Raw genomic sequence first — 12,573 nt, 5'->3', positions numbered from 1 at the left:
CAGGGGAAATTCAGCCTTCACATCAGACCCACTTTACACCTGCTGTTGGTGAACAGTCAGCCAGATTAATTTGATGTAAATTGTGTATTTATATTACCCTCCATTATATTCACTCTTATTTTATTTTAAGCTGGGACTTTAAGCTGAGGAATTTGGCATATTTTCTGATAATTAAAGCGCAGTGGATGCGTTGTGTGCTGACATAAACTGCAGACTGTTTGTGCTGCCGTGGTCAGAAATGGCCAGGAGGTTAATCACCTTTGGCTTTCATCATCACACAGCTTTTCGTGTCTCTCTGCTGCCTCTTTCACACACACACACACACACGCCGCTCCCTTTGAGATGCAGGAACCAGCATGCAATCCCCCTTCCTGACAAACTCTCCTCCAGATGCAGGAGCATCGTATCGCCCAAAGACACACACACACACACAGACACACACACACACACACCCACACCCACACCCACACCCACACAAGAACACACAGAGACACATGCCGTCATGTGAATGTCGCTTTTTTTCTTCTTCTTCTTCTCTTGGCGAGACGGGACGTCACGCCTTGGAGAAAAAAAGTAAAAAGGGGGTTCAGAGAGTGAGCGAGATGGAGGAGAAGGAGGCGGGGACAGGGTGATGGAGGGTGTAAAGGAAGGAGAAAGAGCGATAGCTGGAGATGCTGCATGCTTGCATAAGTAACTCTATGTGTTTGTGTGTGTTGTATGCAGGTGACACAGATTTATGAAAGGAGAGGGTGATGGTTGTTGGGGGTTGGTGGAAGTGTGGGTGCCGTTAGAGCACCAGATAATGGAATCAATGCAACTGTCTGCATGTGTGTGTGTGGGGGGGGGGGTGTTTGTGTGTGTGTACCTGCGTCGTAGGCATCGACTGTTCGGACGCTAATCGCCTGGAGAATTAGTGATGTGACTTGGCAGAGGGAGACAGGCACACACCAGAGCCAGGGACAGCGGCTGAGAGAGAGGGATAGAAGAAGAGACAAAAAAAGAAAAAGAGAGGAGAGTGAGGGATAGAGGGTTAGTGAGAGGGGGGAAAAAAAGAAGCTTTTTTCCCATTCGCCGCCGCGCACTGCGCTCAGAGAAGACTGTGGAGACGGGGCAGGATAGGTTTTATGAAACGCTTTCTTCCCTAACAGATGGATAAATGTCGTTTTTCCTGTTTCTCCCGTGGATTAATAACTGATCGTAACAGTGTGTTGTGTGCGGACCTGAATGTAAACGTGTGTCTTTGTCTGTTTTCATGTCAGGAACAGCAGGCAAAAGCAAATGGTGAGTCCAGAATAACTTATCGGGCCGCTTAACAAACTGAGACGATCAGTCCGACTGACCGCGTCCATCTCCATCATCCGTCTCCATGTCCATTCTGTCTGATTCAGCGCTTCCACGTGTGAATGTTTCTCTGACGTCTTCCTGTCTTTGTCTCCTGTGCCTGCGAGGACAGCAGAGGAACTCATAAAACTGGGGCAGAGGAGGGCGTCTCAGTGCAGCAGAGACAAAGAGACAACAAAGAGACGCAGCGTAAATTCATAACAGACCGAACGCTACACGTCCCTTCGGATGAGTCGCATGTTTGTCTGCATGTTTTGCGCCCGGCCAGAGACAAACGTCCAGAGCTCAGGGCGTGATACAGGTGTCCTCTGGACAGACCAGTGTTATTTGAGCCCCCCATGTGTGTGCCGTGTGTTTTGTCTGCAGAAAATGTTCAGGGCTGAACATCTTTGTCATGGGGGAGTGATTACATAATCCTATGAGCTCATAAGGCCTGTAGGAATATAAGAAGGCATCGCTGTCTGGCTGTCGATGAAGCACAGGCGATAATATTTACAAAATAGACACATTTCATCATGATTTAATTTACTTTCTTTAATTCCTCCAACTTGCAGATAAAAACTACGGATCTCCATTCGTATCTTCAGCTTACCTCAAATGCTCAAACACGTGTCTGCCAGCAGGGGGCGCTTTCTTTGACTGTTTTACCCCACAGACCTGCACTGAATGAAAGGCGTTGGCTATGCCACTGAAAAAGATGATAAAAAGGGATTAAAAATGAAGAACATTTGAGTAGATCCACTGGCACTGATATTTCTGCAACAAACCGAACTTTAACTAAGTGCGTCTGTCTCCGCAGGATGGGATCGGGTCCAGGTTCTGCAGAGCTTCTATGACAAACGGCAACCCAGCTTCTGTGACGTAGGAACTGTTTCTTATTTTAGACCATGTTTTTCTCATCCTGCAGGTTGCAATTAATATTTAAAGCATCATAAGTGTGAAAGTTAAGTGTTAAAACTTGAATTTGGTGGGTCGCACGGGTGTGCTTCATTGTCCCTGAGACCCTTAACCTGTGATGATGTAAAAGGTCACAGGTGAGGTCCTTGGGAACAACGTTTCATGCATTTGCTTCCAGCAGAATTAAACATTTTAAATCCTTTTTCTCAGAATAAATGTATTAAATGTTGACAGACAGCCTGTCAGATGCTGAATCTGTAGGAAACGTTTTCAGTCATCATGGAAACCTGAGACGAAGGACGTTTTATTTTGAAAGGGACAGTAGCTTTTGGCTGGCTTTGTGCGCTGTGTTGCTCCACGTTTCAATAAAAAGACAGCCAAGGTTTGTGACCCCGATGTTTTCAGCCACGCAGGATTCATTCATTCATTCATTCATATTATTATTAATCTTTAGTAAAGCCACAGCTTGGGAAAAGCCTTTTGCTGTTTTTATTTTGGAGTAAAATAGTAAAACAATGAAAATAAGCTGATGTTCTCCAGAAGGTTTTGAGATAAACTTTGGTTACTGATATATTAATTGTCACATTTCCACTTTATTAAAACCTTTTTATTGTTGCTCTGAAAATTCCTGACTTATTAAAATAAACGCACATAAATGCTCCATTTTATTTCCCATTTCCAACAATTCATGTCTTTTTATGTTATTTTATTTCATTAACTTTTTCTGTTACGTTTTATGTAAGTTTAAACCTGTTTGGTTATCTTTTGATTTCTTTCTCATTTTTAACACTGTTTTAGATGCACTCATAAATAAAATGTAATTTAAAGTTTTGTCTTTATTTAGTTGTGGTTAAATTTATTAAATCTAATGTTTTTTAAGTCGTTGACTGACATTTCCAGACATCAACTTCAAACAGTGAGGTGGAAATAAAAATTAGCTTTGCTACATTTATTCTATAGTAAATATTGTGTAGATACACCAATAACTCTGCTGTCAGTGAATTTGGGAAATTAAAATACTTATATCCTTATTTTGATGTTAAACACACGGTTAATGCAACTTTTTATTTCAGTGTGAGATTTTAATACTGCAACAAAAGATGTTGAAATTGATGTGAAAAGATGCTACTTGGAAAGAAAATAAATATCTAGTTAGTGAAGACAAAACATCTGGAGTTAAAACTACAGATACAAACCAAGTTGTTTTTTTTAACCTTTTCACTCTTTCAAATGGTTGAAAACCACACATCCTTTTCCATACACTTTGATATTTTACATTACTTTGTGTTGGTTTAGCATATAAGCTTACACATTAGTCTGTGGCAGTTATGAGACAAAATGAGACAAAGTTCAAGGGTCGTGAACGTCTTTGCAAGGCATAAAAGCTGAATGATTTGCATTTATTTTAGTTGTTAACAGTTTCTTTCAAGCGGAAAATTACTGACTTCAAACTCCAATATTCCTGAGATTCATCTTAAAATTTTATAGTTTTTTTCTAGCAAATGTTTGACTTTTTCAAACTGAGAAATATTCTTATTTTTTTATGGAAACTGTCCATGTTTTTTCTAGAACATGTTCAACGTTTCTAACTCTGAAATGACCTGTTTTTCTAGAAAAGTGTGGAGATTAATGAAAACATTTCTGAGTTTTTTCTCACAAATCTAGAAAGTTTCTGCATTTTCTCTTGCAAATCTTCAAATATTGGAGCACAGAAATTTCAGAATTTTTCTTTTAAAAATTCTAAGAGATTAATCTAAAAAAAAAATTTCAGAAAATTTGTTTTATTTTCTGAAAAATCTTCTGAAAATTTTTCAGAAAATTTTTCAGAAGATTTTTTTTCAGAATTTTTGAGAAAACTCAAAATCTGAGTATGAAGAATTTCTGAATTTTTAAACTCAGAAAATTGTCATGTTTTTGGTAAAACATCTTTTTAGATTAATCTCAAAATTTTGGGGATTGATCTCCTTTTTTTGCTCACAAATTTTAGACTTCTGAAAATCAAATCTCAAGATATTTTTCTAGGAATATTTTCAACTTTTCAAACTCAAATATGTTTACATTTTTTTCTAGAATTTTTTTTAGATTAATGTCAAACTTTCTGTGTTTTTTCTAGTGACATTTTTGACTTTTTCGAACTAAGAAATATCCATATTTTCTATGGAAAACGTCTGTGGCTTTTTTTAAACATTTTCAACTTTTCAAATTCTGAAATGACCTGTTTTTCTAGAAAAGTGTGTAAATTAATTAAATTAAATTTCTGAGGGTTTTTTTCTCACAAATCTTTGACTTTTCAAACTTTTCAAAATTTCCAAGTTTTTTCTAGAAAGTTTCTGCATTTTCAAATATTTCAGAATTTTTCCTAAAAACAAAAAATTCAGAGATAAATCTGAAAGTTTTCAATTTTTCAATCTCAAAAATGTTCATGTTTTTTGTAGATTTTTTTAGATTAATAATTGATAGATTAATGTCAAACTTTCTGTGTTTTTTCCAGCAACATTTTTGACTTTTCAGACTCAGAAATGTTCACCTTTTTAATCTCATAATTTCTGAGTTTCTTGACATACATTTCCTCCTCTTTTCCCTCCATCTACAACGTCCCCAATGTGCCGCCGTGGAAAACGCCCTGCGTCAGAACCTCGAGGTCGGCTCTGCGGCTCTCGGCCCGACACCCAGCCAGCGCGTCTCGGCGCTCCCTGGCTCTGTGCCTCGTGCGTATTTGTGCATCCCAGGACGGTTGACATTGATTGTGCAGGAGACAGACTGAGACACATTAGTACCCAGCTCGCACTCGCTGCTGAAAAACACATTAACTGGCTGCATTGGGAGCCCTGTCTGGTAACCATGGTAAAGCACACAGGCTGGGAGGAGGCGGCGGGGTGAGACGGGGCAGCGGGTTCAGCGCGCCGTCTCTCAGGGGTTGTCTTTCTCAAACGCTCCTTTCCCTTTCCTCTGGCCACGTCTGTCATTGTCTCTCAGCCTCTCTTGTCTCACACTGACAGCTTCTCTCTCTCTCTATTTGTCTCACATATTAACACATTTGCATATTTCTTTTTTCTTTGTCTTAGATTCTTCCTGCTGACCCTGACATTACCTCATTCTCCTCCCCCTTATCCAGCCACCAAGTGCAACATAATCTGTCTGCCTCTTGTTGTTTGCCGTCTTTTTTTTTTTTGGCCTTCTCGTCTTGGGCGACATGATTCCTCGGTGAAGACTGGAAGAACAGACGTGGGATAAGCTCAGCTAAAATTACAAACTGTGTGAAGAGAGATTCAGATTGTGGAAGTTTATGACGGCATGCTCAATTCATTCAGTCATTTTAGATGAGTAAAGCGTCTAAAACAAGCCTGCTGTTGTCATTTAATATTAATGTTGAAATTTTGTCCGTATTGTGCAGAATTTTTAATCTTTTTTTCAGTTTTTATATGTATTTTTATATTCTTTGAGAGAGTCTATTTGCAGCCAATAAATATTTTTATATTCTATTATACTACAAACTATTATAATTCATATTATTTTATGAGACAGGTTACACTAAAATAATTTAAGTCAGGTTCTTTAAATTTGGTTCCACTTTTAATGGTAGTCTTCTGAAATCTATTAAGTGTTTTATTATATCTTTATTTCAATTATATTATGAACATAAACTTATATTGTTTTATAAATATTTTTGAGGAGACCTGTATTTATGTAACCTTAATTTATATCATACAAATGATGCACTTTTTAAACATTCTAACAGCACAAGATGTTAAAAGTTGAAATGGTGTAACAGTGAATTAAATCAGGGAATTAAAACAGAGACGTAAAGAGGAGTGGCAAAAGCAAATGAGGTGGATTAGCCACCAGATCATGCTGCTGTGGAATATTTCTACTGGTGAGCTGTTTGCATGTTCTAATACTGTCATACAGCAATCGACTCCAGTCAGAGGCTTCTTCAGACTAACTGCAAGACTGGAGATCCCTCCTGCCTGCAGCATCACCATCAACTCCTTGAATGTATGTTTGGTATAAATAAAGTGTTTTTGAAATTTAATTATTCATCTATTTTTTGTTTGTTTATTTTGAGTTACTAACTGAATTCATCCTCAAACAAAAAAGTGGAATTTCACTACATTATTTGACTAAACAACTTTAAAATCAGGTTGGACTGGTTCAAACAGCAAATAAAATCCTAAAGCTGTTTTGTTTTGTTTTTTTATTGCTGGCATAAAGGAACCAATGATTACAAACCACCCACTAAAGAATCAGCATTTACTGAAGCATTATGCCAAGTGTTGGCATGTTTTAATCAGCAGTAATTTATTTTAGTCCAAATATTTAAAGAAAAACTGGAACAGCCCTTTAGCAAAGCCAGATGCCAGTTTCAGAGTTGTATTTCTACATTTTTTTTAAAACATAATTAGACCTGATTGCTGTTTTAGAAGTGAAAAGTTACATTTTTGGACTCAAATGTCCAGAAATAAAAATCTTACTTGACATTACACAAACCTAATGCCACATTTCTGGCATTTGAAGCTCCAGACTTCCCCAGGATGAAAGTTTGGGGCAAAAGTTTCTAAAATGTAATAATCTGTTGATCATGAAAGACTGTAGTGGCTAAAAACTGTGTATTTTTGTCTTTTAACTTGACAAGAAACAACAAAATCTGTTAGCAGGTTCTGGACATAAAGATCAGCAGCACATTTGGTGAAAACTAAATTAAACATTTCATCGTCATCAACTACAAAAATTAAAAATCAAATACAAGCTTCTCTGTATATCAGGCAACAAATGTGGGTTTAACACATGAAGTTTTGGTCTGAGTAAATATCCTGAATGGTCTAGTCAAAGTCCAGACTTTGATTAACTGATATGATGTAGCCAGAGCTTTAAATGGTTTTGTATGAAAGAATAATGACTATAAACATCAATGAACTGAAAGAGTGGACTGTGGAACTTTTTTATTTACCCTTCTTCTGACTGATACCTTTGTACAGTAAGATTCTTCTGATCCTTTGCAACCTCTCTGCAGCTACATCGTAACTAAAGAATGTAAACAGAGAAACGTCAGGACAACTTTATTTCAGATAAGTAAGATTAAAGAGGTAAGAATATGACTTGACTTCAGCCTATTACATTTTTGGCAAATTATTGGTTTGTAAAATTTCGTTTTATTTTGTTTTCTTTTACTTTGTAACGTTGTAACTTTCCCATAAATAAAGCTAATATAAACAAAAAAAATGTAATTGACGGTAGGTGTGAAGTAAAGAAGACTTATTACTGAAACTGAATCAAAAAGTACTTCAACAAAGTATTTATTAAGGAGTGTGAACATTTATGAAATAGAATTAGACTACTGGGGCAAATAAGGTAAAGAATTTTTTATTTTTTCAGAGATCCCAATCCTCTTCCTTACTCATGTAATCCGTTTATCGCTTACATACATTATTCTACGTACCCACTTTTATAGATGTGTTTTATTTTTCAACAGAAGTGTACAAGGTAAATACAAGATTTTTTTATGGAAAAAGTTTTTATATATACATATTTACCTAATAATTACCTGGTATTGCTATTTATGTACATTTTCCCATTTTGTTTTTCCAATCTATATAGTGTTTCTATTGTATTTTATCTACATAAAGCAGGGTTTAATGTATGCGAATCTTTTTTCGATGTTAGCAACAACGTTCGAGCACTCGGTCAGGAACTAAAAACGCAGAGCTCTTGTTTCCTTCAGAGTCCCCCAGACATGACGGACCACCGAGAACAGCCATCAGCGCATTTTTGATAGGGAAACATCAGACAGGGAAATGTGGCTGTGGGGAGGATGAGACAATAGATCATGTTATTTTGTATTGCAGGAATTACCGGATTCAGAGAAACAAGTTAATTAGGAACCTTAGTAATATGAAAATGAAATCAAAAGTGTTCAGGAAGCAGAAGATGTCAAACTATATTTGATTAAAAACAAAAAAAACATTGTAAGTTTTATAGTAGGATACTGTTTTTTCTTCTTTGTTTTGGTTTATTTTATTTCATGTCATGCGCTCCACACTCCTTACCGGCTGGTGGCGGTAATGCTCACCTAACGTTTTTTGCCAACCGTCAATGGACTTCAAGAAGAAGAAGAAGCCATCACAGCAACAATAAACACGCACTTTCGGTTTACGGTATGTCTCCTGAATTCATATTTATCGAAAAATTAACCTGAAATCTCACAGGGGTTGAGTTTAAGATGAGAAATGCACTCTGGTGTTTGCAGCCTTTCATCGTCTTTACATCTCTATCTACAGCGGTAGATTTCTGAAGCCGGCTAATACCTGGAAAATAATCTAGTCTGTGGTCAAAGCTTTTATTACGGCCCTAATTTTAAATAAATACTCTGGTTAAAAATGCGCCGTGTCTTGAGGGCTCTCTAGCGCATGTTGCATATATTTTATTTATTATTGGGCATACTGGAAATGAACGTTAAGACAACACACATTCTGTAGTGTTGACTGCATTGTATTGATTTAGACGCCTGTGCATTTTCCCGCCGTTATGAGATTGTAGTCCAGTAAATAGACGGAGCCTTTTGAGAAGCAACCCGAACTTGGCTTCCTAGTTAGAGGTCCACCTTAAAAGTGGCGTTCTGCCGGTAGAGGGCGCCCTTAACTCGTTCTGATAACTGGAATAAAAGTCAATGCAATAAATTAACTATATATATATAACTATATATATTATAAGTTACTTATGGAGTACCAGAGGTGCCAAAATTAGATCAGTAAATATTAAAAAAAAAAGAATGTGTGTTAAATTTAATTAGAAATATATGAATTAAATGTAATTATTTGTTGAAAATCATTCAAGTTTTAATTTATGTAATATCTCAGTATTAGAAATATTAACTTTTTTTGTATATTTTTAATACTTTTGATAAGTTTACAAATTAAATGTTTTTTATTTTCAGAAAGACACCAGTTTAAGTTAATTCATAAAGGGCTTAAAAAACAACAAAAGTTTTTTATTTTTGTATATGTGTGTCATTATTTCAGTAGAGTTTACTGGTCCTTTGCGAATATTGGGTTGAGTCTCTGTGAAAGTGAATTATTTCATGGTGCAATTCAGCACATAGACTTTGAACTCATTTAAATAAATACAATTTAAATACTAGAAGCATTAATTTTAACTTTAAAAGACTTAAAATTTGCATTATCTAATTTATTCCTGTATTTAATAAATGATTAAAACATTTAAATAGATGTGGGTATTTATCATTTCCGGTTGTATTTTCTTTATGACATGTAAATAATGTTTTTATTACAATTTTGGACTTTTAACAGTCTTCACTATTTTGAAGCAACAAAAAACATAGTGTAAAACCAAAATATTTTGAATTTAATGACACAATCCTATTAAAAAACAGGAGTAAAAAATGTATACAAAATTTATTAGTACAGTGGTTCACTGGTTCACCAAAGGATTTTTTATAATTTGTGACCCAAACACACAAATGTTATGTAATTTTAGGCAAAAATGTAGATATTTTCTTAATTTAAAAAATTTATATATATTCTATATTTGCAATTTTAATGTATTTCTAACGTTCAAAAAACTTATCTGGTTAAATGAAAGAATCTGCAGAATGTAATTTTTATCTGATTAATTGTCAGAATAATTTATAGAGTATTCAACTGCTCAAATAATCGTCACTCTCAGCTGAAACAAGCATTAACCAGTTATTGTTTGGATTGTATCTTGTGTCGGTTTACAGGAGTAGACTGGCGGAGCAGGTCTGAGCTTCAGGAAGCAGAATGGAAGAGGAAGTGGTAATGGCCAAGACGGAACAAGAAGACCAAGCTAGCAGTGAAGGGGAGGCCGATGTGGTGAATAAAACGCCGGTCAAAAGAGGGAGGGGGAGGCCAAAAAGCTCCAAGAATAAACCGCTTTTTGCAGTAAACCTGATTCAGGATTCAGGTGATTCAAACAACACGTCTCAACCCAAGGAGCCACAGGAGTCTGGAGAAGAAAACGCAAAGACCCCGATTACAGCCCGCAAGGGCAGAGGGAGGCAAAAAGGGTCCACGAAACAGAAAAGGAGCGACAATACAGAACAATCTCCAAAGAAAAGAGGACGACCACAGGGGTCTGGCAAGAAACCTGCCTCTGAAGGCTTAGTGAACGGCGGAGCAAGTCCGCGCAAAAGAGGGCGCCCAAGAGCCCCCTTAAAGCGAAAGTCTGACGTAGACGAAGGCAGCTCCGTAACTCCTCGGAAAAGAGGCCGACCGAAAGGGTCTCCCAATAAAAAATCGAGGATGGAGCGGGAGCATAGTGACTGGGATGCGGAAGTGCACACAGCTGAGAAAACACTGAATATGTCAACAAGTCGACCCAGGAAGCCTGTGGTGAAGTACAGCGGCGGCGTTCCCAAAACCGTCTCAAAGAAACCTCACAGAGGAAGAGGAAGACCGAGGAAGAACCTGGATGACTCCCAACCGGTGAAGAGAGGAAGAGGCCGACCAAAAGGCTCTACGAAGAATAATCCGTCTCCTTTTAAAGCGCGTAGGAAGCAGGGAAGACCACGGAAGTACCCTCTGCCTTCTGCGGAGGAGCTGAAGAAGCCCAAAGTGTGGAAACCCCTGGGAAGGCCGCGGAAATACCCCCGAGTCGAGGAGGAAGCGTCAACGACGCCTCGTAGAGGCCGCGGTCGGCCGCGCAAATCCAAGAAAGGCGCTCACTTACGAAAGAGCCTAACGTCTCCTTCCGCCCCGCGCGACGGAACGCAGAGGAAAAGAGGCCGCCCGGCGGCTAACCCAAGCAAAGACGACGGCGCCCCCCGGAAGAAGCGGGGCCGCCCGAAAGGCTCCACCAGAGGAGACGCGCAGTTCAACGACTCCAAGGCAGCTAGCGAAGGCGAACAGGAGCAGATGGAGGCGGCGTCGTTACGCGGGGAGGAACCGGGAGAAACTGTCCTGGCTCAGGACGTTAGCTACGACATCAGCGAGCAGGCTTGATGTACGGTCCGGTCTGACCACAACGTTGGCTGTAGTAGTTGCCGTTGCGTCATAGATCATGTGTTTTAACCTTCTGTCCGTTCGCTAGGCTAGGTATTCAGCAGCGTCTCCAGTTTTACTTCTAACGTCGTCATCTCTTTTATTGTGCTTTTACTATTATTATATATTTTTTAAAAGAAGTTATTTCTGTCATCTGAGTGAGAATTGGAAGCCAGTACAGACAGGTTGTTCTCATAGAGATGCACCGATCTGGATTTTATCATCTGAAACTGAAATTCGGTTTTCTTTGTGATCCTGCTGATTCAAATTTTGACAGATTCTGATGCGTTTCACTGCAAAAACACATCTTGTCAAGTATTTTTTTTCCCTAGTTTTTAGTGCAAACACTATAGTAAACTTGAAGCAAGACAAAAATAGTAACTTTTCAGCAAGATAGGGGCTTGTTTATGTAAATAATTACTTAATATTGATTAAAATAATCAATATTATTATTGTTGCCCTGCGACGGACTGGCGACCTGTTGCCCTGCGACGGACTGGCGACCTGTCCAGGGTGTACCCCGCCTCTCGCCCGGAACGTAGCTGGAGACAGGCACCAGCAACCCTCCCGACCCCATTAGGGACAAAGGTGAACAGAAAATGGATGGATGGATGGATGATTAAAATAATATTTCCACTGGCACTTAAAAAAATATTTTTTTTTCCAATATTATGAGTGAATCAATATTAAGAAATTATTTACTTAAAACCATCTCTTACATATTGCTAAAAAGTTTTTAAGACTTGTCTTAGTACAAGTGTATTAGACATGGAGTTTATTGTCATTCAGTTGTATGTTTAAAAATGTACAAATTGGAAGAAAATCGTTGCAACGCTTCAATAAATAAGTAATAATAAAAGTATTAATGCAAATATATATAATAAAAGGTTAAACTAATGGCAGTTTAGCAGTCTTATGAGGGATGAAGCGGCTGTGGAATCTGGTTGTTCTGCATTTGAAACTTTTAGGCAGCAGGGAGAACAAACCTTTATAATCGACCGAACCCTGGACAGACGGCGACTGTGAGCGCCGTCAGGGATGGAAGGACGATCGGCCCCGATGAATCCCCGCTGTCCTCACCTCTCTCTCCACACGTTGCCAGTCTGAGGCGTTGGATCAGGGGTGGGCAATCCTGGTTCTCGAGGGCCGGTGTCCTGCAACTCTTAGATGTCTCCCTGGTCCAACACACTTGAATCCAATAACTGAATCACCTCCTAAATGCAGTCAGGTTCTCCAGAGTCCTGCTAATGACCTCATTATTTGACTCAGGTGTGTTGAAGTAGAGACGCATCTAAAAGTTGCAGGAGACCGGACCTCGAGG

At 38.3% G+C, this 12,573-nt stretch overlaps 1 protein-coding gene across 1 annotated transcript; it reads left to right on the top strand.

The window, feature by feature from the left end:
• Positions 1-7,824: 7,824 nt before the first annotated feature.
• Positions 7,825-11,447, top strand: LOC114156625 (sister chromatid cohesion protein PDS5 homolog B-like). The gene is made up of 2 exons (XM_028037169.1): positions 7,825-8,390; positions 9,974-11,447. The coding sequence occupies exon 2, from the start codon at positions 10,014-10,016 to the stop codon at positions 11,211-11,213; it is 1,200 nt and encodes a 399-aa protein (XP_027892970.1). The 5' UTR covers positions 7,825-8,390; positions 9,974-10,013; the 3' UTR covers positions 11,214-11,447.
• Positions 11,448-12,573: the final 1,126 nt, after the last annotated feature.

This window comes from Xiphophorus couchianus, chromosome 13 (assembly GCF_001444195.1).
Source record: "Xiphophorus couchianus chromosome 13, X_couchianus-1.0, whole genome shotgun sequence".
Classification (NCBI taxonomy): Eukaryota; Metazoa; Chordata; class Actinopteri; order Cyprinodontiformes; family Poeciliidae; genus Xiphophorus; species Xiphophorus couchianus.
Note: the sequence above shows the minus strand (reverse complement) of the source record. Positions and strands in the feature narration are given on the sequence as shown.

Bases quoted from the DNA above. Each gene is read 5' to 3' on its own strand.
- LOC114156625 (XM_028037169.1), top strand. From the start codon at position 10,014: ATGGAAGAGGAAGTGGTAATGGCCAAGACGGAACAAGAAGACCAAGCT.